This window comes from Myotis davidii, unplaced genomic scaffold, assembly GCF_000327345.1.
Source record: "Myotis davidii unplaced genomic scaffold, ASM32734v1 scaffold575, whole genome shotgun sequence".
NCBI classification, from domain to species: Eukaryota; Metazoa; Chordata; class Mammalia; order Chiroptera; family Vespertilionidae; genus Myotis; species Myotis davidii.
This window is the reverse complement of record NW_006290306.1, coordinates 6,761,249-6,788,394: the sequence shown is the minus strand read 5'-3', so window position 1 is coordinate 6,788,394 and position 27,146 is coordinate 6,761,249. Positions and strand designations below refer to the sequence as shown.

The window sequence follows — 27,146 nt, the reverse complement described above, 5'->3', positions numbered from 1 at the left end:
CCGGGAGTAAGTTCAGGTAGAGGGAGCAGGTTCTTCAAAAGCAGAGCTGTGGAATAATGTTCAGAAATCCAATTTCAGTCATTTTTCCAAACTCCAGCCTTATACCTATGTTGAGAAGGAATTCAATCTAACAGTGAAGAGAACGGAATAGTCAACTATGATTGGAACAAACAATGAAGATTTAAAACTACAAATGATTATGAATTTCATTCTCTTCTTCACTTCCCAAGGAGGAAGAAGGCTATGTTGCTAAGCCACCCGAGGGAACTGCTTTCTTGTGCAAAGTTCAGGTGTTGCACGAAAACTGAAGGGAGAAAAATCAACCTCTCTTGCCTCCCCATCAACCGCCACCCAAATCCAGAGACGTTACCTTGATCCATACAATAAAGTGGTGTGTTTTTTCCACAGAGGGGAAAGGAAGGGAGAGCCTGAATTGCACGGCATAGGGACTGTTAGAAGTTTTCTAAATGAAATGACCCCTTGGCTATCCTTTGAGAGACTCCAGCAAAGAGCTGAATCACTTTACAAAAATTCCAAGTTATTAAACTCTTATTTTTTGAATGGGATTCTGTGCCAAGTCTGACCGTTATTTGGTTCAGTTTTATTTGTATATATGAAAATTATTACAGAAGATACGTAAAATATTAGAATAGAATTATAAAGAGTACTATGACAGCAAATAAGATAGAACAATCAGTAATGTCTGTGAAGACCAGTGAAAGTTTCAGACAGATACCACTTGAGCTGCGTCCTGAAGGAAACATAGAGACTTGTCCAAGGCACAAGGTCACGAATGTTGGGAAGTATATAAGCATGAGCAGATGTTGAACCTATGGGGGAACCACACACCTTCTATGACTGGAGAGTAGTGCCTCATCTAGTAATATGAATATTCCATTTAATCCTCAATACCATCTGGCAAAGTGGGCTTATGTAAGGAAACTGAGATACTTTGAGGATAAATACATTTGATTAAGAACACACAGTTTAATGGAGGGCCATTATTTGCATCTCACCTGGTATTGTACAAAAATGACCCATTTGTTAACAATTCACTAGGTATTAAATAATGAATGGTGATTATCTTGGTAACACTGAAAATTTAGCCCATCTGCATGTTCCTTAACATTCATGCATCTAGTTAGAGTGTTATGGAGGCAATTTTTTTGTTGAGAGATCTTTAGTAGTTTTTTTTAAACTTTCCATTTCTTTTATGCAAAGATTCCCCATTTTATTACCCAACTGTTTGCTATGTCGAACAAAACCCTAAACTAAATGAAAGAATTTAGCTCAGTTATACCAGGAAACTAGTTGTGTTTCTCTTTCTAAATTCAACAACTTGTTATTTGATTTCAGAGAACCCACTTTCCTACTAGCTGAGATTATATATTAATATAAATCTGGGGGAAAGTATAAAATGGGGGTTTGTTGCCAGCCCATTGCCACTTGTTTCATTTCACAATCTCTTTGCTACTTAAATATTGCCCCCAAAATTCTGCTTTCTAACCTATTATCCAAAATGGGTTTAATAAATCATTCACAGTAAGACAAAACTTACAAATACTAATTGATGTCTCTTTGTTTGCCTTCTAAAGAATGAAGCAATATACAAGCCAAAAAATTTTACATATTCGAGATTTATGTTAAATCATTCATTATTTTGTTAAAGCAAATGATATATTTTCAGAGTGAGGGTTTAGCATCCCCCATAATCACATTATATTGCTAACTTATTAATTCGTAGATAAGGTCTCATAATATCAATTAGTTATTCAATACATCAAGCAAATATACTAATTGGACAACTATTATTCTAGGACAGCGGTTCGCAACCTGTGGGTCACAACTCCTTCGGAGGTCGAACGACCCTTTCACAGGTGTCGTCTAAGACCATTGGAAAACACATATAATTACATATTGTTTTTGTGATTAATCACTATGCTTTAATTATGTTCAATTTGTAACAATGAAAATACATCCTGCATATCAGATATTTACATTATGATTCATAACTGTAGCAAAATTACAGGTATGAAGTAGCAACGAAAATAATTTTATGGTTGGGTCACAACATGAGGAACTGTATTTAAAGGGCCAGAAGGTTGAGCACCACTGCTCTATCCACTGAGCCAAACCGGTGCTGGCAGATAAGATATTTTTACTGAGAATATGTTTTGGAAACATTCTTTGCATTTATCTGAAGCACTTTGAAGATTCTGAATTACTTCTACAGCTTAAGATGGAATAGCTTCTAACCTAATGTTTGGATGGGGTCCCTCTATAATTTCTTTTGTGGTAATTTTCCAGAGGGCATTACCATTTTCTTTTTATTTTAGTTATTATGAATGCATTCCTAACAAACTACCTTTTTATTCTTTCTTTATATGAATGTCGCCCACTCTAATAAATTTAAACTTGAGCTCAGACTTCAATATTCCTCTCTTTCACACACACACATACATACACACACACACACACATGCATGCGCACACACACAATACCAGTAATTATTTCACTTTCTTGCAAACCAGTCATCAAACTGAAAATTAAACATTTATATAACTTATATATTAAACTAGCCCAATTTCATTCATGCTTTAATCCTCACCTGAGGATATCTTTCCACTGATTTTTTCAGAGAGAGTGGAAGAGAAGGGAAAAGACAGGGAGGAACATGGATGTGAGAGAAACACATTGATTGGTTGCCTACTACATGCACCCTGACCAGGACATGGGCTGTGGAGGAGCCTGCAACCAAGGTGCATGCCCTTGACTGGAAGTGAACCTGGGTCCTTTGGATTGTAGGCCAATACTCTATCCACTGAGCTAAACCAGATAGGACCCCCATTTCATTCTTTAAAATAAAAATGTTTGCTACAAAATTATCTTCATTGAAGTGTCTGCTAAGATCTATTATAATATAACTTTTACTGGTGGTATAAAATCTAAAAATAAAACAAATGTTAAAACCACACATTTGTTTCTGCTTGGATTGTTCTTTACACAACAGGTAGTTTCTAAGTTTCTAACCTGCCATAGGGCAGAAGATGTCAACTCTTAAATGTGTTAGATCGACCTCTGTTAAAAAGTTCATTTTCAAACATAAACTCAACAATAGAAAGCCCTCTTTACTTTTCTCCTTAACATTAAGTTTCTCGTTCCAAGTATGTGTCAAGGATTTAATTGCAGAATGGAATTAACCAGTTATAAAATACTGTCCTTGTGCCCTTGTCTTCTAAAGTAGAATGCGCTAAATAATTTGCTTAATGGCTTCTAACACGACACCACAATTTAATAACCAAAGTGCCCTGACTTGTTGGATAAATTCCTGGTGAGAAATGCTCTGTGTGTAATTTATCAATGGGACACACATACGCACACACACACACACACACACTCACATACAAGAAAGGCAGTTGACTATACCTCTTTGTATGAATGGATGTGCTCCCTTATCCTGTAGCTGTGTTAGAGCCAGTTCTCATTGACTCCATAGTGGAGAAGACAGGGACATTCCATAGACATGAATTTGCCAGGCTCCTACTTTGTAAAACTGCATGGGTTCTTTTGTGATTACTCCTAACAAGCATTTGCCAACTAACTTATAAATCCAGGAACAGGATAAAAAGTGAACAAATTCTGGTATTTTAGTGACCTGGCTAATTTTTTTTCTATCTCTACTCTCCCTTTCCACTTTTCTCCTTACTTTATATCTAATTTATTTCCATGTAATGCTTTGGTTTTAGGTGTACTATGTCCTGACCAAAATTAAATATCTGCCATAGAAATACTGTAAGTGCACTAGTAGTCAATGTACTTACTTATATTTACCAGTCTACACTACAGAAGTCAAGCCTAAGGACTTTAGAATTCCCTCAAATTATAGTTTCTACTTTTTCAGTCTTATTTTATATTTATTCTATGACTCCAACAAAATAATGGTAAAGTAGAATTCTGGAGCTCTAGATCTCAAAAGACTTTAAAAGCTTTTTTACATTTTTACGTTACTTTATAAGCTATAGACAATGGAAGATTTTTCCTACAGTATATTTAAGGGTGGGATGCATTTTTTAAATGGCTATATGCTTCATTCAAAGATGATAATCAGGATTTGAATAATATAAATTGAGGCTGAAGAATTTTTACAAAAAGTGTGCAAATGTGATGTTTGATTAAAATGAAGTACAAATATCTGAGAAAAAATATTGATGAGAATTTTAATTCGTTGCCCCGCTATCAGTTCTATTACAAAAATAATATTTCCTATATTCATTTTTCCCCCAATCTGTCTTAACAGCTTTGAAAGGATTAAGGGAAATTCCCCTTGTCTCCAAAGTTCAGGCATAAATGTAAACAACAATTAAACAAAATGTTGACTTGAAGATATATCAAGTCTTATCTGAAATGCATGACATGGCATTTCATCAAGTATCTTAGAAACTATATTGTCTCCAATGTTCATCTGAGGCAACTGTATAAAAAGACCATTCATTTCCATCATTGGTATTATCTTCATGATTCATGTCATAAAAGGATGAGGTTTTTAGTAACTAAACTGACTGCTCATGGAATTAGAAGTAGGAGGGCTTCCATTACACACTAGAACTTGTTTGCCAGAATATGTTGCATGCATGTCAGAAACTAACAAGAGCTCCTACTTGGCACAGGGAGATAGCTTCACAACATCAGATTGATTGTCTGAGTTTGTTCATTAAAACAAGGTTTTATCTGTGTGACGGAGGTAACATAACATGCTTGCATTATTAAAGCACTTCTTCGAAAAATAAACATGCACATATTTGTCTAGGAGAAGATCAGGCCATGATACACAGGATCTGTCATTCACCAGAAGTTCACTAAGGCCATTTCATTCTGTTCCCAGGCTATTGTTCCTGCAATAGTTCATACATGTCATTCAGCCTGAAGTGAGCTCTCATTCAACTCCAGGTGACAGAGGTCAATCTGTTTCCATGTTAACTAAGTCACAGTCTGTCTCTCACCAAGATTGCCAGTTGTGCTAAATTAAAGATAGAGGGTTATAGCTGAAGGCAACTTACACAGGGGATTGTGTTGACACCTTTAAGCTGGCTTCTTTTTAGAATTCTAAGTCACATTGAAATGGAAAGGCTTGGGCAGATAGGGTCACTGCATTAATGATAAATCCACAAGCGACACGGCTTCCTAAAACCCAATACCATCCTAATCTTTATTCCTCCACTTCAATGCAATCATAGAACAACAGCACAGGCTTAGTGTCTCCACCTCTTTTCAAATGCTCCCTTACATGCATGTCATCTCCTTGAAGATTTTTAATCTTGTAAGAAGTGATGGAAAACTTTCCATTCCACTGTGGGTTCAAAAGCAGGTGCTTTCATGTTAAGGTCGTATGTGAAACCAATGGACTTCCTTAGAAAAATCACATGGTGTCAACTCAAACTCATGAGCTTCACGAAGGCATGTTATATTGCAACTTTAAAAAGTATCTCTTTATAATAATGAACGCTTCCAACAGTACCCCTGGGGAAGAAAATTTGTCATGGTATCTGTCACAAAATAGAATTGTTCGTGGGTAGAAACCAAACTAAGATACTGTAATTTAAATATTCATGGAAGTATTTAGTTACTCTTGTTTCTCCCTCCCCTTTATATTCCTTGCCCTGTGCCTATTTTCCCATGACTGGTATCTCCACACCACAGCAATGCTCTCATCTGACATTGCAAGCTCTGTATTGATTACACTTTTCTGGCTGTATTTTTAGCTGACACTTTGGAGTATCGTGGCTGAATTACACGATATTTTTGGTAGATTGGTTCACAATGTCCTTGTCTATTGCTTACCTCTCCAATTATCAATAGTTTTTGTTTTTGTTTTGTTTTGTTTTGTTTTGTTTATTGATTTCAGAGGAAGGGAGAGGGAGAGAGAGATAGAAACATCAATGATGAGGTTTTTGTTTTTGTTTTGTTTTGTTTTGTTTTGTTTTGTTTTGTTTTGTTTTGTTTTGCTGTGATGGTGTTCATTCAGACAGACATCATTCCTCCTCTTTACCTGTGAAAAAATTCCTTCTGAGTCAAGGGATATTCAGCATGGCACATATTATTAGTATTGTGGTTTGAGTGGCAGCCGACCAACACTTAGGGAACAATTTATCTACTGGAATTGGACTACACATCACTAATGCACATGGCAGATTGATGGGGCAGCTTTACTGGATGTATTCTTTATTAATGAGATTCAGTATGATTTGCTAAAAAGGCTTTTACTGGGTAGTCCTTTTCTGTCCCTCTCCCCCATCTCTTTTATCCCATATAATCTGTTGAACCATGTACCATGTTTTGAAAATGTGTTTCTCTGTTTTTATTTTAAATACCTAGGCTTTTTGAATAATTGAGCACAAGATAAATAGAGCGTATGTGTGTGTGCACGTACACACACACACACACACACACACACACACACACACCAGATTGGAATTGAAGAGTATCACAGAAGATAGGAACTAAGGAAATGAATTAGAATCCGATGTTATTAAGAAGAAGTAAAAGTAAAATCATATGGAAAAGAAGAAAAAAATCTAAGAATAAAATTTGATATTTGAAATAATTTCTAGAGATGAACGACTGTGTCTATCGTTTTTTAGGGTTATTTATTATTTTTTTATTGTTTAAAGTGTTACAAATAGTAGTACATATGTCTCCTTTTTTCCAATTGACCTTCCCCAACCTCCCCTCCCCCCTACCCCCTACCCCTCTCCCCCGCACATGTCCTCTATCTTAACAGGTAGTCTAAAGCACAATGATTTTCTTTTTTCTAAATGGGATATTTTATTTGTATTGATCTGCTGAGAGTTTGGAGTTGCGAGGTCTGGGGACTTCAAACAGGGCTCAGTAAAAAATCCAGAGAAAATCACAAGCTACTCATCTTTTAACCCTTTGTTTAATTACCCAGAGGCCAATACGTAAAAGAGAATGGTTTACATTAATTACAATGAGTTTTTTCTAAAACACTTTAAAAGTAACATAAGGGTAAATTATTTCAGATTCTAGTCTCACCCTGATCAAACACTCACTACTCTATAATTTCATAGCTGGTGGGGGAGAAGGATAAAAAAGAAAATATCCCCTTTCTCCTGGGAGAAGAATCCATATGTACTCTGATCACTATAAAGACATTTCCTCCTCATTACCTTGTGTTTCTTTTTAATTTCTCTATTACTGTTATTTTTTTGGTAAAAAATATCACATCTCCCTCAAATTAAAGAAAATACTAGCCTCTGAAAGAATATTTATTTAAAATGATATATGCAGCCAAACCGGTTTGGCTCAGTGGATAGAGCGTCAGCCTGTGGACTGAAGAGTCCCAGGTTCAATTCCGGTCAAGGGCATGTACCTTGGTTGCGGGCACATCCCCAGTAGGGAGTGTGCAGGAAGCAGCTGGTCAATATTTTTCTCACATCAATGTTTCTAACTCTCTATCCTTCTCCTTTCCTCTCTGTAAAAAATCAATAAAATACATTTAAAAAATAAAAATTAAAAAAAAATACAATGATCTATGCAATGACTTACTTGGCAAGTGATTTCCAGTCCTGTTTTGTCATTTCTCTTCTAAACAAATACTATTTCAATGATATATTATAAAAGGATTCAAGCAATTTTTAAAGTATATGTGACAGTCAAACATCAAGCATCCTAGGAGATTAAGGATCACTCTAGGAAAATTCTAAAGGCTCAAGTTTCTCCATGCATTTTGGTTCCTTTTGAAAGAAGAGCTGGATAGAGAGTTACAATGACCACATTGAGCAGTATGTAAGAAAGAAGCACACTTTCCCATACACAGTGTTAGAGGTTATTGTGGGCCCAGCCTTTCCCAGTATCCTCAAACCAATACAAAGCTGAAACTTAAATAGCATTTGCACCACAGAGTGGAAAACACATTGCTCTCTAGAAGAAAAGTCAAGCCACACAGCATATTTCTTTAAAAAATCATTTTAGACTGTTATCTCGTGTGTGTGTGTGTGTGTGTGTGTGTGTGTGTGTGTGTGGTAGTAGATATGATTCATTATTTCTTTCTCTGTTTACTTTTAGCTTAAACGTCATGGCATGCTCACAGAAGGTATTCATTTCCATGAAAAGAATAAATATTTAGCAGCTCCTATGCCAAGAGGGAGACCTTGCAGGATAGTTCCATGAACGTATCTGGAAATGGATTAATGAATTGCATTTGTAATATCACATGCTGTGCCAGCCTGTTTCCTTTTCCCTCGGGACACCCAATGACAGTGCACTAAGTGAGGTGATGCAATCTGATTGGACAAATGTTGTAAAACTTGCTATGCACAAGAGACAGCTTCTCTGCTCTTGGAAGCCAGTTTAATAATTAAGAGTAAAATGACCAATTATTGCATTTTTTCATCTGTTCATATGCCAAAATTCTCTCAGCCCTTGTATAATTTTAACTGTTTTAGCAGACAAAAACAAAAATATGTGTACATGGAGAAAATGACAGAATGATAAAATAAGAAATACACTGTTGAGGACTGAATACACACGTTATTTCCAAATGCTTAAAGCAAATAATCCCATTTCTTTCCTTGTGTTGGTTTCTATCCAAAATGAAGGTAAAATATTTTTGGACATCGTGCCCTATGTCATTATTAATATAAACACACTGTGTGATGAAGATAAAGGTAATAAAGACAATGGCAGTAAAATCAATACTAGTAATAATAATAACAGCTACTGATTCTAACAAGCTATACTTGTTGGCTAGTCCACTAGTTGACCCACATGTGTTGCACCATTTTTTTCTCTTAATGCAACAAAATGCATATTATTTCTAACTGAAAAATGATTAAACTTAACTTTAAAAATTAAGGCACATTTTATGGGTCTCACTGAAGCTAGGAGTAAAAGAAACTGATCCCACCTTTTGCCCAGACACCAGGATTCTCTCGCTACTCAGTTACACTCCCCTGTACCCCCACAGATACTGTTCTTCTCAATTTCCATTTTATTATTGGGCAATAATCTACAGGGTTTTGGAATACTCAAGTACGGAAATGATGTCCAATGTGTATTAATTAAAAAATGATATTTCCATCATTGCAAAAAGAGCATAAGTGAATATTACCAATGCTAATAGTTACATCTACCCATTGTCAGAACATTTTTTTAAAATGTCAAGTGTTTTGTGGGCCTACCTCTGCCTTTTACCATGATTCTCAGATTCCAGGACTAAAACTGTTATCTTTGCCCTATACTGGAAAGTGTCTACGAGTGTGGAACGTGTAGCCTCTTAGAATTAAGATCACTGACTCTACTAGCTGAGCACAGAGGCAGAGACCTCCAGGCACTTGTTCATTTGCTGTGATTCATCTACATTCTTGCCCCATTCTGGATAAATATTTATTTAAAAATATTTCTCCAATCTTAAAATGTGTGCATAACCTTTAGGGTCTTAAAAAGTGTTTCACATTTCTATAAAATTATTCAACCTTATACCTACAAATTATCAAATACAAAACATGAAATTCTTACACATCACAAAGCATTGGAAGCCTGAGACATCTCAGACTCTAAATGTGCAGAACCTTTGTCACCAAAGCCCTCCTTCTGCCGCCTTTCCCATCTGTTATTGGAATTCCATGCTTTTATCTTGCTCTCACACCTCACATCCAATCCATCACCAAATGCTGTCATCTCTACCTTTAAAATGTCTCTCCAATTCCACCACACACTTCCCCACCCAGTGCTGCTGCTTTGGTCCATGCCACCGTCTTCCCTCCGAACTATTATTCTTATAACCTCACAACCGAAGTCCCTTGCCCTTGATGCTCCACACAGCAACTAGAATGATCTGCCTTCTACTTACAGAAGTCACATAGCATTCTTCCTCTCCAAACTGAGTGACTTCTCATCTCAGTTGAATGACAGCCAGTGACTGCCATGACCTGACAAGATCTGACCCCATTTGTTCTGACCTGATCTTCTAACCCTCTGCTCATTTTCTACCTCCAGCCACATGACCTTGCATTTCCTCCAACATTCCAGGAATACTCCCACCTAGGACCTCTTCCCTGGACATTCCTTTTCCTGGACATTTGTCATCTGGACATCTGCATGGTTCTTTCCTTGCTTACTTCAGGTCTTTACTCAAATGTCACATCCTCACTGAGCCTTTTCTTCACCAAACCTATCAAAAGTTAAACTCTCTCCCCACCCCTAACTCCCATTCCCTAGTTTAGTTTTTTTCATAAAAACTCATCACATTTTAACCTATGATATACTTTACTTGTTTGTTTGTTGTCTGTCTCCCTAACCCCACCCTCACCAGTTGTAAATCCTACAAAGGCAAGCAAACATTATTTACTCTTTTGTTCATTGCTTTATCCTAAGCACCTACAGTGCCTGATGTATCATAAATTGTGAAAAACTGCATAGGTTTGTACGGAAACAAAGGAGCTATACAACACCTATAAACCTCAGCCTAATAGGAAATTAAGAAGTCTCCTTGGTAATGCTTATCTTCATTGTTGAACCACTTAATTTCTTATTCAAAAGTCAGGATATGCTGAGTGGTACACTTAGCCTCCAATCAAAGACTAAAATGCAATTTACTAATTAAAGTAATGGATTTTAAATGCTGGTCTTTTTCTTTTTAAAGCATTTTCCTTGTACAGTTTATCAAAAGTGCTTTTCAAAATAGAGTTATTTTCCCCTGCTTCCTGGAAGGCTGGTTATATTCATATTCTAGCATGGACATGAATATTCTGTCATGCATTTCCAAATATGAATGTTTTTAAGAATAACTTTCAACCAGAGACATGTGTTTTGAGCAGAGATTCATTTGGGGAGGGAGCTTGATTTTCCTTTTATCGATTCATGATTAAAATTAATTTCAAGGTGACCCATAAATTTAGGATGACGATGTTTTCTCCAGGCTACCTCAAAGTTGGACAGAGACCTTGGAGCTATTTCATTAGCATGCTGAGTCTCTACTCCAGCAGCTTCATTTGTTACATTAGACGTGTTCTCTGAGCCATACTGCATTTTTAGTAGTTTTAAAAAAAAATCCCCTGACTCATCGTCTTGCTCCATAATAATTCCTTTCCCTTATCTGGGTTTTTTAACATCTTACAAAGGCCATGTTTACAGATTGAGAATATCTTCTGATAGCCTGCAGAGTATAAGAAACAGCCTAGATGGAAAACTATAGCTCCATTGATTTATAACCATCTCTAAATATTTAACACTACTTCTAAAAGAAACATTACCTTAAATTTTCCAATGGGCTTCTTTTCAATCATTCACGTTGTCAAACGTTCGGATGTTTAGAATTTCCATTCTTTGCTGCGATTTCTTCAGCATAAAAAGGGCTTAATTCTGATGCCGACTGACAGCCCATATGGGGTTATGTTCTGAAAAGCCCCTCCTCTTGCCAACATCTGTCTATTTCAGCTACGGAACAGACACTGAGCTTCTTAAAATGAAAAGGTCAGTGCTAGGTCTGGGATGTAATTAAAGTGGAAACAAGCAAAAGTGTAAACAGCTCTAAAAAGCTCCATGAAAAGAAGCAGGAACCTTACCTTAACCTGAGCCATTAAAGGTCCCTCCACAGGTGGCCTCTACTCTGTCCTGGCAGGTGACTGGATGAAAAGACTAAATCACCCCTATTCCAAATATAGACGCAATGGGAATTGTCAATGGATGAATGCTAGTTTGTATTAAATATCTTAGCACTGAAGTGACCCTTACTGAAAACAACAGGCCAGGGACAGGCTTCGTTTTGATTTACAAGGTGAAATGGCACAACAACCAAAATGGACAAATGTTGTGTCCTTAGGCTTAGTGGAGACAGTTAATATTTATGAGCATAAGTGGTGTCCTTAGATATATGCTCATTAATATTAACTTTCCCCACCAGCACTGGAAAAAAATAGAACACTTTTAATAAATCAATTCATTTAGGATCAGCCTTCTACATTTGGCTTCTGGCTTAATAAAGAGCAGTTAGTGAGGGATGGACAAGATGAGTTATTGAATTCCCTCTTCTAATCATATGGTTCTATGATTAAAAATCTCCCCATGCATTTGCTATTGCAACCAATATTACTCCAATACTTAGATATCTTGTTCAGTTTGGGGGAAAAAAAGAAAATTCAGACGCACAATTTTCACATAAAAACAAGCGAAGCAGCTTGTGGTCCTCTGAAACGACTAATAGAAAAGTGATTGGAATTAATCACAAACACAAGAGGAAGCTGAAATTAGAGAGGTTTGTTAAAATACTGTCTGCTGTTTAATCTCGCCCACTTATCAGCACATTAACCTTGCTTTCTCTGCCTAAGCACTGAGTCCTACAGCAAAATTAGGTCAGAAATTCACATCAGATCAGATCAGCTGATTCATTCCAGCAAGACCCTGACAGGCAGCAGATTTGAGTTTAGTTCTACATACAAGTATGGTTGAAGGCTTTTAGGGTTTGTTTTCTGTGCTCTAAGCATAGGTACTATAGCTAAATGTATGGTATTTCTAAAAGTTGACCAAGTTGTGTTTCTGAATGCTGGTTCATTTAACTGTCCTCACTTAACCTGAGTAATGGTGCTTTACCATTTCTTTTGATATACAAATAGTGTGTTTCATTTTTCTGCATGCCTCCAATTAACACAAACCCAATGATAATATTATCTATTTGTGACCAAAGTAGCTATTCATGCTGCACTGAATGGATACATCTAAAATGCACTTGAATAAGTTCCCCCCCCCCCATAAATTCTCTGAAACAATGAGTATGATTCTAGAAGCCATCACTATCTAAAGAGGATTTATACCACTGTTAACATCTTTCACCTGAGCTCTTTGTAACTGTGTTTTTGAGTAATCACTTAAAATGTTAACCAATTCAAACCTTGGTATCATAAAAATTGACTTTTGAGGTAGCAATGTTTTAATAAAGGATAAGTAAACACTTTATTTTTATGTTTACTTCTTTTTCCTCTATGGTCTGACCAATGGACTCTAGTCATCCTTTGTTTCTCTTTGAATAAAGGAAATACTGAAACCTTCTAATATAAATAGCTTCAAAGTATCCATACTAATATACAAGTGCATGTATATTTAAAGGAGCTGTACATAATCTAATTCCATTTCTGACTGTCACTTTTAAAGAGGAAATATAACCTCATATAGATCCCTTGAGGGTATCCACAGGGAATAGAGACATTCCTAATCAGCCTAAGTAGTCCTTTGTGTCAGAACCACTTTGCTAAAGTCAAGAGCTGTCTTCCAGACTTGCAATGTTTGAGAGTATTTCACTAATGTAGCATTTGTTTCACTAGAAAAATTAAACGTAGCACGTCCCTATATTAGAAAACATACTCAGAAAGACATGTACTGGGAACAAATTTTATAGCTATTTTTTAAGAAATATTTTTTTGTATTTTTATTGTCTTCTTATTTTTAATACATTTTTATTTTATTTTCATAAAGGAAGGAAGAGGGAAGGAGAAATAGAAACATCAATGATGAGAGAGAATCATTGATCGGCTGCCTCTTGCACACCCCCTACTGTGGATCCAGCCTGTAACCCAGGCATGTGCCCTGACCAGGAATCAAACCATGACCTGGTTCATAGGTCGATGATCAAACACTGAACCATACTGTCTGGGCTCCGTATTTTTAAAATTTTATTGAATTTATTGGGGTTGACATTGGTTAATAAAGTTAGGAAAATTTTGTCTACCTCCCTCTACCCCTCTTACCCTTTGCTAACCACCGTATAGTTTTTAAGATACAGTGGGGCCTTGACTTACGAGTGTCCCGACTAACGAGTTTTTCGAGATATGAGCCGTCTCTCAGCCGATTTTTTGCTTTGAGTTGCGAGCTAAAATTCGGGTTACAAGCCAGCTTCAGATACCCCACTGCTAGTTGGCAGAGAACGTCACAGTGAATGCCACAACATCAGCCCAGCATCACATGTCATTGTAATGGTGAAAATTGATTTGACATACGAGTAATTTGAGTTACGAGCTCTGTCACGGAACGAATTAAACTCGTAAGTCAGGGCCCCACTGTACTATGGCATATGTAAAATGAAACAGTGAAGAGACTAGTTTCAGAATCCAGAAAGAAAAACTTACTTTAAAGGAAACCTCAAACTTAAGCATATTTTGGTATACCAGATGGTCTTTTGATTGCCCATCCTCCACAGTGAGCATCCTTATTTGATAATGTAAACAAGGCGTTACCTGTAAACAGTGAATCTCTACATCAGGCCTTATGTTCACAGGTGCACACAGATATTGCCTTATAGGTTGTTTATGACCAGACTCTGTTCTCGTTGACCAGTTGCTTCCTTCTTAATGACTGGTGCTTGTGCTGAGTTAATGGTTCAATATACCCATCTTCCCTTTTTCTTAAACATCCCTTTTCACCTAGACACATCCAACAAACCAGGGTTTTGTAACCCATCTAAAAGGAGCTCACTTGTTCAAAGCTGTACGTTATGTGCATTTGTTTTCATATAGGCTTTTAATAAAAAGTAATCTCATTTAACAGTGCCTGCACAAAACCATTAGGATTTAAAATAGCAGAAATGATGAGCTATTGAAACAAGTTTTTATTCTCCATTAACTTTTCTCTTTTAAGCCTTTCTCTCTCTTTCTCGCCAATTTTTATTTGGAGTTGTTAAGAAAAATACTAACAGTGTCTTCTTATTTATTTAGAATTTTTCACCCACAAGTCTTTTTGGTAAAATCTCATTTGAGAAGAGAAAGTGAAGAAACAAGAAGGTTTATATTGACATGTGGCTCAAATTAGTTCAGAAATAAGGAATTGGGCTTAGAAAGCCTAAGTGACTTAGAACACTGAGGATATTCTTTTTTAAAATATGTACTTTTCATTGATTTCAGAGAGGAAGGCGGAGGGAGGGAGAGATAGAAGCATCAGTGATGAGAGAGAATCATTGATTGGCTGCCTCCTGCATGCATGCCACTGGGGATCCAGCCAGAAAACCAGGCATGTGCCCTTGACTGGAATCGAACCTGGGACCCTTTAGTCCACAGGCTGACACTCCTGAGCCAAACCAGCTATGGCAGGATATTCTTTTTCGAAGAGCTCAGTGTTCTAAGCTTCTCAGCTTCAGCACAAAAGGCATTTCAGCACATATGTGATCCAGAAGGTCAATCATACGAAATCCTATTTCCATTTTTTAAGCAATCCTTGGCAGTTTGCACATTTCTGAAATTGCAACTGGCATATTTCACAGAGAATTATCATCAATGCCTTTTCAAGGTCAAACATGCCCATCCTTACATTTCCAGCATTTGTATCCTATATATTAAATCATACTATATATTAAAGAAGGCGTTTGCAGACATGATAAAGAATTTTAATTGATTAGACTGTGTTCATTAATGTCACGTTGAATTTCCTCTACAACTTGACATAAATTGCATGTTAAAAATATTAAAATACCTGTGGAATTTAGATGAGGGTATCTGCTTCTGTTGTCATCCCTGAAACCCTAAAATGCCTGTGTGACCAGAATCTTGTTATGGGGTTTTAAAAAATATTAAAAATAAATTTCTTATTGGGAATGTTGAAGCAATTCTAAAAATATACTGTGAAGATTTCTATAATATAGACGATTATTATATATTTTAACATATTATTTTATGCCAGAACCTCAGGATACTGGCCACCATATGAACAAAATTAAATTGAATTTGGACATTGCGATGGTTACTGAGATGGGACAACTTGAGTACACACCGCCAGGCTTGTTATAAAACATGCACTTTAGTCTTCTCCTCCTGTCCAATCACCAAACATTTGGCTCCTTTGACATTTTTCTCTACAACCCCTCCCCCAACCATTCCAGAGACTGCTATGTCCTCATGCTGTACATGGGTTCTGCTTTTAAAAATGAAAGACATTTAAAAAGTTTCCACAATTTAGGAGGCTTTCCTAGTATTTTTTTCCCTTCCAAAGATATTTGCACTTTGAATTAGGCTTCCAGAAAAATATTTGAGGGAGATTATAGGAATCCATGGGAAGAGGTATTGATAGCAAAACACTACAGCATCCTTCAATTCCAGGCACATATAACACGTATGAGTACAATAATAAAATGGTGTTTGGTATATGATGAGCCAGGTGTGAGGCCTTTCTATGCAGGGTTAATCATTCATGTATTCATCAGTCATCCACACATTGTGACATCCCTTCTCCCACAATGGCCAAATAGCATATGCTCTTATCTGAGATACTATAGATCCCATCCTTTCCCAGCTACTCAAAGACATAATTACAATAATTTTCCTTTCCTTTCATAAATATTTAGTGTTTCCCCTTCTATTGTCATATTAGTATTTTAAATAAGGTGTTTTTCTTCTCTTGTTAAAGAAAAAACACTGGAAAAATTAGCTTTCACCATAAACCCTACTTCCTTCTTCAACTACCCTTCATGTTTTTTAAATATTTTTGAACTCAGTCTTTAAGGTAGTTCTTCATATTTTGTTTCAATTCCTTTCTTCCCACTTTTTCATGAACGCAATCCTAGTATGATTTTCCCCCCAGCCCTCCAAAGCAATTGCTCCAGTCAACAACACCAGTGTGGTAAAAGGCAGTGGTCAATTATCAGGCTTCAATACATTTAGTCTGTTACATCACACACACACTCTCTCTTCTCTAATCACTTTTGTCATTTTACTCAGAAATGTCACTCCTTTGTGGTTGTTCTCCTCTCCACTGCCTGTTCTTACTGGATTCTCTACTGTTCCTTTCAAGTAAGCAGTCAGGTGGCCCAAGGAACAATTCCTATTGCCCTTATCCTTATCTAATTTTTGGTCCTAGGTATTCTCAACTAGGCTCATGCTTGTTAGCTCTTTAGCATATGATGCTTATACACCAGCTTAGATCTCCATCATGAATCCTGGATCCAACCACCTATTCAGAATTCACCACTTGGATATCTAAAAAGGCTTACAAAATTGGCTTGCCAGAGCTGAGTTCCTATTTCCCCACCATTTAACCCAAACTTACTTGTCTTCTAGTTCTGATTATTTCATTAAGTGGAAACATCATTCTACTAATTGTTCAGGGGGAAAAAACACAATGTAGCAAAGTCAAAAACAAACAAACAAACTTGAGAACCATCTTTAATTTCTTTCTCTTCCTGAATACCTACATCTCATCAATTAGAAAATCCTGATGATGCCCATAATTTGATCATTTTATGTCACCTAGTCCAAACCATCATCATTTCTCACCCAAAATATTGCAAAGGCGTTCTCTTTGGATTTCTTGCATTCAACTATGCCCCACCCATCTGTTCAATGCAAAGAAAACAATAATCCTTGTGAAATGTTCAGTTAGGTCATGTTACACCTCTGCTAAAAACTTCTATGAATGTTTTTCTCCTTCAAAATAAAACATAAGAGTTTATAAGGCCACATTAGCTGGTGGCCCACTACCAGTCTGAACTTACATCCTTCCAATCTTTGCCTTGGTCCATACATTTTACCTTGTTCCCTTCATGGAATACATTGAACTCTGCTTAGAATTCTCTTACAACAGGTGGTTATAAGGCTGGCATCTCTGGCAGTACACTTCTCATAAGCGTTCTTTGTAATTAAATAATCGAAGTGGCGCGTCCTTACATAGCTTCTTTATGAGCATGAACAGTTCCTTAAAATAATATTTTATTTTCCTAAATATCATAATGTTCACAGAGAGTGAGTAAAAGCATTACTGCTAAATTTTATTTTTTTAAAACCCATTAACTATCAAAATAGCTTCACTATTACGATTCATTTATTCAGCTAATAGATATGGATTAATTATCTAAATTCTGCATCTATGCACTTAGTAAGTGGTCTCCATTGAAGAAATAGAACTTCATCAAATACATGTCTCTACCTGTGACCCTTAAAACACACACACACACATACACACACACACACAGTAATATTCTTTTGAAAAATGAAAAGATGTCTATATTTCTTTTGGTCTCAGTGCCCTAGGAAACGTAGCCTCACTTTGAAAGCTGCAATCTAGTGCTCCCTGACTTGTAGCTGGTAGGTTTTGCAGCACAAAAGTCATTTCATTTGAACAAACCTCGGATACTTGGTAGCAGGTGAGAGCTATAATAATCATAAAATTCTATACAGAGCGCACACACTGAGTGTTTTACTGGTCTTTAGAGGTTCACATAATTCTAAACAATGATGAGTCTTTTTATCATCTAGAGATAAGATGAACTCTATCATAAGGTAAGAACTATAAACAGAACCTGTTAAAGGTGAGAATTGTCATCAAGCATCAGCTATTGAAGTGTTGTGAGTTCTCTTGGGCTTTAATCAAGAGACTGTTCAGTATGAACTTTTATTTAGAAGACACTGGATTATCTCCCCATCCCATCTGCATCTCCACAAGCACAACACTCAAATTAATAACTTTTGGTAACTCATGAGGCTCCTGTCAGTAGGATGAATTATGCTTTTGTCATAGCTGAGGAGCCATTTTCACTTTGTCTCATAGAGTCTACCTTTCAACGTCCCTTTCTCAACCAGGTGATGACATCACAGCCTTTACACAACTCACAGATTTTCTTGCATGTACAAAACTCAGAACACTTTTATTTATACTTACCGTTTTATTGCTTCTTCTTGCCTTCGTCGTTTTTCATTCTTTTCCTTCAAGTAGGCCAGGTTTGTTTCATTCCTCAAGCGGTCATTCTCTCGAGCGATGTCCGACGCATTCTGAATAACCAAGCCATCATAGGCCTTCATCCCCATATCCTCAATATACTGGAGAAATGTGTCCAAAGGGTCTTCCTCAGGATTAGAACTCATCATCTTGGAAGATCTCATGTAAAAAGGAACACTCCCTGCAGCATGAGAAGACATGGGGACACACGGTTCTGTTTATTGCCTTTAATATCATATCAGCCCCCAAACTCCAATGATTATGGTAGAATCAATTTGGAGATAATGATTCATTAGAAATTATAAACTATCAGAATATTTGATTATAAATATGAAATTAATGTTGCCTGAGTACCAAACAGTTCCTCAAAGTAACCAACTTAGCAGGAAAAACAACAAAGGTTTTGCACTGAAAGGTAACATAAGGCTGCAAATATAGTGAAGTACCTGAAGATAAACAATTGGTTTATGTAATTAGAGTCATATCTTTCTTTCACAAAAATGTGTTTGCATACCAACAAGACATAGATGAACAAAGCTTCATTTATTTCCGATCACCGTAAAGGCTTTACTGTTCAATTTAAAATAAAATTATATAATTATTTGGAAGAAACATTTTTATCATGTGTGTTTTCCTTACATTTTAAATTAAGTTTACTTGAATCTGAACTATCCAAGAAAAAGATAGAAGTCATCAAAGATATACACATTTCTAATATAATTTGTCTTGGCAACAATTCCTTTTGATGCTCATTATTTTTCAGAATGGTTCTCTATGGAGGCCTGATATGACAACTCACGAGGCCCATGTTAATCCTGACCAGTCTGGAAATCCAAGCAGTGACAACTCTGATTATCATCTCTACATGAAGGTTTAAAAACCTCAGCCACAGAAAGGATTACTGAAAACCAAAATCAAATCAAAACAACAACATAGGACTTTGAACCAATATATATAACGCTTAGTTATAAAATGATAGGAATAAGCTCTCCTACCACGTGCTAATGGGAAGACTAAGAGACATGATGGCTGTAAAGAACTTAGCATGGAGTTAAACAATAGTAAACATGGAATAATGTTAGCTAATTTTATTCTAATAAAAGTGTAGGAGGAAGATTGGCAGCAATAGCAATTTCGAATGTATGTATGAGTATAGATGAATGAGTGGGTGGCTGACCAGCATGCTATGCAAATCATCATGCCTTGAAGATAAGGTATCCAATGAATCACAGAAATCAATAAAGCCAGAGAATGGAGAAATTATGCTTTAATCAATCAAAAACAGAACTTAAGTTTAATTAATTACAGGCAAGGTAAGTATTCTACCTTTCTAGCTTAATAAAGCTTAATGTCCTCAATTGCATAGTCATTGTAGTATAGGAAATTGGTGTCATTGAGTCAGATTAGAAAATCTAAAGCAAAAATCAATTAACAGGGGGGAAAGTTGGCTATTTAAAAATTATATGTTATCTTTACATCTTTTTACTTTCTTCAAAAGGCTACAAAATATTTGTAAAACATTAGCCCAACTATCCAATGCTGAAGTCATAGACTTTTATTTCTGCCATTACAAATCATTTTTATTCTGATTTTTTTAGGAGTATAATCATGTTCCATAACCTGGATTGTAGCTATGGAAACTTCGCTTCTTATCACAGTTTATTAGAATTTTAGCTGCCAGTCAATCCATATGTTATTTGAAACTTACATTGAATTTAATGATATAGTCTCTAATTTCTATGAAGTTGTTGAATCTAGAGAATAGAAGAGCTATTGGTTGATTCATGATTTTTTATGTTAAGTTTTACTATGTTTGATTTGGTTTTAAGCCATAATGGGCTGGCAAATAAAATGGTCTTTTAATTCCAACTATCTAACATAATTGTATTTTAATATCAGTCCATCAGATTAGATGCTTAAATGGTGGACACACAGAATAATAGAAAATTACTGCTACAAATGATTGCAATTTTCAGGGAAAAATACAAGAACATGTTTCTCAGGGAGTTAAAGCATAGCCATTATTGAAAATTCACTTCTACCAAGGACTTCAGCACTGGTGTGCCTGGATAAAAAAAGGTATGCATAACATTATGGAATTAATTCTACCATAGTTAAGCAAACCAAGTGAGTATTACAAGAATGCTATAGATAATGCCCTCAGGGTAGAAGATGATCACTCCCAAGCTGCCCTCGAACAGAATTATATATTTCTCATTGTGTAAGGAATTATCCAGAGCTTTTTATTTCTTCCCTTAAATTTTCTTCACAATGCCAATGACAGCAGCGATTCTTCATACAGATTATATATACTACACATCAACAGGGTTAATTGTGTACCTCTGAAAATTAGCTATCTTCCTAAGTGGCCTTGCAAATTGGCTGGAGTTTAAATTATGTTTATCCTGAGAAAATATTACATAATAGTAGCATGAAATATTTATACTATGGAAAGTTGTATTATAAGATTTTTTTAATTGAGAAGAACATTTGGGGGATGAAAATCAAACATAAAACCTAGTAAAACTTCAGAGTAATGAAAATTGAATCAATGTTTGTGAGAAGGCATACATCATCTAGTTCTAGAGAAGTATTTGATTCTACGATACTTTCTTTATTCAAGTATGTGCTGAACACCTGTTGTGAATCAACCACTGATAAAGGCAGAATTGTCTTCCGCTGTACTTTCACACTACAGTATGGGGACTCAATGAATGAACAATTTCAATACAGTGGGACACGGGCACCAATTCAGGTGGCAGAGCTGATATTTACTAGTCTGTCATGGTGTATGGCCACTATTTTTGAGAACGCACAACAAAAACCTTTTCAACAATTACATCTAGTGTTCAAAAATAAAAATTAAGATTAAAAATGAATTTGGACCCTACCAATGTTTAAGCATCACGATCACCCTTTTCTTCTTCCTTCTCTGCATGTAAAACCTAGTTGGAATGGAAGCAGGGTGGGCAGTGAGGCAGGCCTGAAGAGCAGTGCTGAAAAGTTGAGCAGCATGACCTGAAAATACCAACTAGACTACCTCTAGATCTCCGACTTAGTGCAAGTTAATTCACCTCTTTAAGCTTTAGTTTCCAAGTTTTGTAAATTGTGGAGGAATAACACTTACCTCCTTACATTATTGTGTGGATTCAGTTAAAAAATGCATGTAAGTGTTCAAGAAATGTGACCATAATTATTAGATATTTTTTACAATTCTTAACCAAAATTGTGTTTAGTAATAAACACAATAAACATATTTTTACTTTGAAACTTTAGTCAATAGAATGTTTAGTGCAGTTCAACTGTCTTAGTTACAGGTATACATATGGAGGCTGTAAAAGGCCTTAGCTGATTTGCTCACTAACCAAATACATGTGGACAGACCACTTATCCATTCTGCCCCATATTCCACGTCAAGAAAATAAGAATCTGGGGGCACTTGAACCACAAAACTCATCCCCTCTTTCAAACATTTAGCTTCCACCTTTTCAAGTTAAAAGGTGTTTCTCGTGTCTTTGAACTCTGAATGAGCAGGTTCATGGCTTCACTAAAGAAAAGTGAACCATACGTTAAGTATCTACCTCATTACAACTGCTACAATTTCCCTGAAATGAGAACCCAACAGACAAGTAGGGTCATAAATCTGTTTATCTTTCAAAAAGTTATATTTATGGCAAGATGGATATTAAATAAGGTATGTTGTCTTTACCACTAAAAACTTGGCTGCATTTTGACTGTCGGATATTAAATCAAGTTTATTTCTGGCTTTTGAATGAAAATCCTATGTACAAGTATTTTATGAAGGTGTGACTTGGGCATCTAATTCCTAAAGTCAGCAACTTAGAAAACTATACTTAAAAAGCAAATGGACCCCTTTCTTCAGATAGCATCTTCAGATATAGCACAATTAGTCAGTCAATCAATCAATCAATCAATCAATCTACCATACTAGACCTCAAATTATTTCATGGGATATTTTTGACAACAGAGTGGGCAAAATTCAATGAAATGGCTTGAGTTTCTATATTCAGCCCTTTTATTTGAACTAGTACATGTCTGCAGCCAATTCTGCTCACAACAAATTAGACATTTTAGCACCCCCTAGAGTACTGGTTGAAAGCTGACATCTGTAGTCATCATCCACAGGGCACAGATGTTTTCTTTGGAATGTACAACATTGATTCAAATAGTGTAAGATTTTTTGTGTGTTATTTTTTTTTGAAGTTGTGGCCAATATTTAAAATTAGTGTCAGGGACTCTCCTGGGAAAGCACCTAAAATGACAAAGATCAGAATTCCCATACAAATCACAGATAACTTCACATCTTCACTTTACTCTTTTTTCCAGTTATAGTCTGCATTTGTAAGATTCCTCTCATTTAATTTCTGAATTACTGTATTTAGAATCACTGCCATTCTTATAAAAGCTACAGATGTGGGCTTAAGCACTACAGGCTCAGTTTTATTTTATTTTATTATTTCACGTATGTATTTATATCCTGCTGACCACACCCTTCCTAAACAAAACTTTGTATGATATCGTGACACTTTCCAAAATTTGAAATGTCATTCTACTCAGCTAAGATATATCAGTTTACACTGGCTGGACTAAGGTTATATTAAAAACACTAAACATTTTACTTTTTAATTGAATTAACCATTTCTTTTTCTTTTTGTGTAAAACCATCACTATACCTTTCAATGCTGAGCTGAGAGCTGTAATCAAACTATCTAGAACATATACATGTTGAACATAAAATAAACATAAGGATATCTAAATGGAACCTATGGAAACATAAAATATCAGTTATTTTATTCTCTTTCTGTAGCCACTATCTGCATCCAAGGAACTCAAGAAGCTAAGACACTACATGATTTTGAGCATTAAAGAAAAAAAATAGGAGCACATTTTTAAAAAATCAGTGCATGCAAAAACTTAAAGATCATGCATGTATATGGGTTTTTCCTTTGTAGATTAAGGAATCACTTTTTTGTGGCCTCAACTTACCAAAACATATTTAATGTGGCACTAACTGATGTCAAGATTGGCTTCCTCATAGTGCAGAAGATGTTTTACTAATTACAGGCTTTTGTTGAAGATGTGCAAAAGGGTCAAATAAATATTAAGATTTTAAAATATTTTTCTCCTAAAATTCAGAACCAATTTCTCTGTCAGTGTAATTTTATGTATTGTGAGATCAGCCACTCTTGCTCCATAAGTACAGGCTTCTCTAAGGCTGTGTACACTCACTTCACAGAGTGTGTACACCACCATTCACCACCATTTACCAAAAGCAGGCTCCTAGTACATCAGTATCATCTGTGAATTGGTCCACTGATCCCCATGGGTGCTGGTTCTTTTTTTCTTCTTAAAGTGTTTACTTGGAATTTCTGAATTTGAGTGGCTCTCTGTCTAAAACTTTGGTTTTCCAAGACAATAAGTTATAAAATCTCCATTAATCCAGTCATGTTTCACATCCACTAAATGGTAGAGGGAGAGAAACCACTTGTTTTGGGAGAGAACTGCTCTCCAATTCTTTGAGTTCTATGAAAAGCTTCTTAATTTTAAGGGCACAAAGGACCCTATAAGTTAATATGATAGCTAAAATAAGGTGAAGTTTATTTTGTGCCTTTATTATAATGCTATTATGTTTTATTACAAAAACAAGATACATACAGGGAATAAATTTCCTGGTAGGAAAGCCTAGACATTTTACTTCCATTTCACATTTATGTGTTGTATTTTATTTGCACAAGATAAAGTTTTCTGGTCTCCACCTCTTAGTTATTTCTGAAGTTTCCAAACCACACCTGTCTCAATGCTGTGAAGAAGTTATTACAATTTGAGTTATTAAAATTTGATTTTCCCTCCCACTCCAATAACTGAATCTTCTTTGAGATAAAGAATCCTACTTTGGCCTATAGTGCAAATTCATCCAAATAAAAGTTTTCCCAGGCAATTTTTAATGTATCTTTTGTTCATTAGGAGATAAAGACCTTTACAATTTTTTGCATGTACTCAAACCAAGTTAAAAACACATTGTGAAAATATTATAAGTTTTTAAATAATCAGGATACATATACATATGTAAATATGTATGCAAATGAATTTCTAAAATTTGCTGACTTCACATAAAACAAAATCAACCAACTAGATTGCTTGCTTATAATCTATAACCATGTAAACCATGTCAAAATTGTTTTTCTGCTCAAATCTTATAACCTGTCAAAATTATGTCCTGTAATTTCACTTTGACTGTGCTTGAAATCCTACCCTCAACCCCACAAACTGCCACACTCATTTTCTCATTCTCACTGTCATCAAAATGCAGCTGTTCTGCCCACAATGGGAAATATTAGAGTTAAAACCAAGAGAGCTTGTGGAAGTAACTACAAAAACACTGATTGCTTTTTTCTCAGAAAGCAGATTCTTTGTAGTGAGTTTTTCACCACTGTCTCCCTTCCTAAAATGGGTAAAATGAGCATAGATGACGTTAATGCAGGAACATCATAAATTGGAAATTCCTTCAGGTTGTCATGGTGCAACTTGCCCATCGTTTAAAGATTGCCCATTACCAGGAATAGTAAGGATTCCTGTGAAATGTCAATGGCCGAGGCACTTTGTGGAGACTTCAGCCAACAGTTTCCAGATGCATGCAAGGCAGTATTTGCTAAGTAGATATAGTCAGTATAATAAATTGCTGACTGGAGCTACAATGCACATCATCTAATTGAATTGGGAACCTATGACTAATTTCTTATTTCGAACAATAGCCAGTCTCCTGGTGTATAGGATTTCTACATATCCCCCTCTAAACTTTGCAGAGGTTTCAAGTCCTTGGGCTTCTCTATAGTTCCTTGTGAAGTTGTAATATTTCTCTCAGGTCTGTTTTCATTAATTTTCAGAAGTGTCAATTTCCTTCACGGAGTTCCCTTCTTTTCTGAGTTGGCAAACATATGTTGCACTTTCCATAGAAAAATACAATAATTTCAGCTCGCATGTTCTCATATTAATTTGCTTACTACTTGGCAATATAGAAGCAAACTGCAGCATTGTTTTAAATGTGAAGAATTAGGAAAGGAGTTGATTTTCACTCTTGTCCTACAGTTACTATTCCACTCCACTTGGTCATTAATTTTTGCATCTTAAAGGGACCAAAACTACATCGTGTAAACTCTCCAATTGGATTTCCTTATTCCTTGCCTATATTTAGAAAGAAAAATCCAGTTCTTTGTTAGCAAAGCAACTTTAAATGTTTCTCAAAAACATTTATGTCTAGTCAGTTAGGAAAAAGCAGTTTCAGCTTTAATGTATGTCTAATAGTTTCTCTAATTTTTACTCGGTACAGTGTCTTTTTGAGAAAATACATTTGGGCTGACACAAATATGCCAAGAGACTGTTGTAAAATATTTATGATAAGGAATAGCAGATAAATAGCCAGCATGCACACGTGAATGTCAATTAATACCCTTGAAAATATTTTCCATGCTTTTAATAATTCAACATGGCTTATTTTACTAATGAATTTCTAGTTTAACCATTTCTGTGGTCATGTAACTAAGTGGGCAAGAGGGTACAAAATAGCCTCTGGCTCATTAAAGCCCCGAATGCCTTTTCTGTGGCTTTATTTCTGCTCCACCTCATAAGACATGCAAACTTCAGCATTAAGTATCCCCAGCTAAAATCCATCCCATTTCATAACCAGATTGCGTGGTGTACTTAGTGCTGGATTCAATTAGCATGCTTAGAGAATCTGAAAAATGAGATACATACCAAAATGTAAGTCCCCAGGGAGAGTTAAGTGCAACAATCAGTAGGTGACTTGTGTCTGTCAGAGCCCTCTTGCACGGTGGATGTCAGGGCAGCTCTGGAGGAGTAATCCAGCACCATAGGAAACAGACTTGTAGTTCAGCTCAGTTTTTCTTCATTTAAAGTGCATTGTATCTGGATGGGGAAAGTGTCCACTCCCAGATTCTTCATCACTAGAGATCAGAGCATTCTTGAGGTTCTTCCTATCAGATAAAAATGGTCTTCAAAGTTTTCTAGGAAGGTATGGTGGCAGAATACAGGTGTTTGCTTCCTTAAATCGACATTCAGAGAAAAGAGGGCATAGCTAATGGGTGGGGATGAACACACAGCCCCTCTCCTTCCAGGTCCAGCAGGGAAGAAATTGAATGATTTTACCCACTTTGCTACACAGATGATTACAAGACTCGAAGCAATCACCCAGGCTGGCTAAGGTGTCTCATTTGATTATATTCTGTGAAGACAAAAATAAATAAAAACAAAAAATCAGCCACATCCTCTCTAAATGTCTCCTTTCAGCCAAAAAGATGCTCTTTCTCATTGCCACTTACATACAGAAGGTTTGGAGCAGCCTAGCTTGTGGCATGGTCCCTCCCCCGTGACAACCAGCTCTCATTCTCTCTCTTCCCTCCCCC

The 27,146-nt window shown here is 36.0% G+C and overlaps 1 protein-coding gene across 2 annotated transcripts in view; it reads right to left on the bottom strand.

Annotated features, from left to right (window-relative positions):
- NYAP2 (neuronal tyrosine-phosphorylated phosphoinositide-3-kinase adaptor 2) overlaps positions 1–27,070 on the bottom strand; it is a 206,152-nt gene extending 179,082 nt beyond the window's left edge. For both annotated transcript variants that reach the window (XM_006763405.2, XM_006763408.2), the window contains exons 1-2: positions 26,479–27,070; positions 18,649–18,886 (exon numbers count right to left, since the gene is read on the bottom strand). In XM_006763405.2, the coding sequence (XP_006763468.1) occupies positions 18,649–18,869 (221 nt within the window). In that variant the 5' untranslated portion in view covers positions 18,870–18,886; positions 26,479–27,070. The remainder of the gene's footprint in view (positions 1–18,648; positions 18,887–26,478) is intronic.
- Positions 27,071–27,146: the final 76 nt, after the last annotated feature.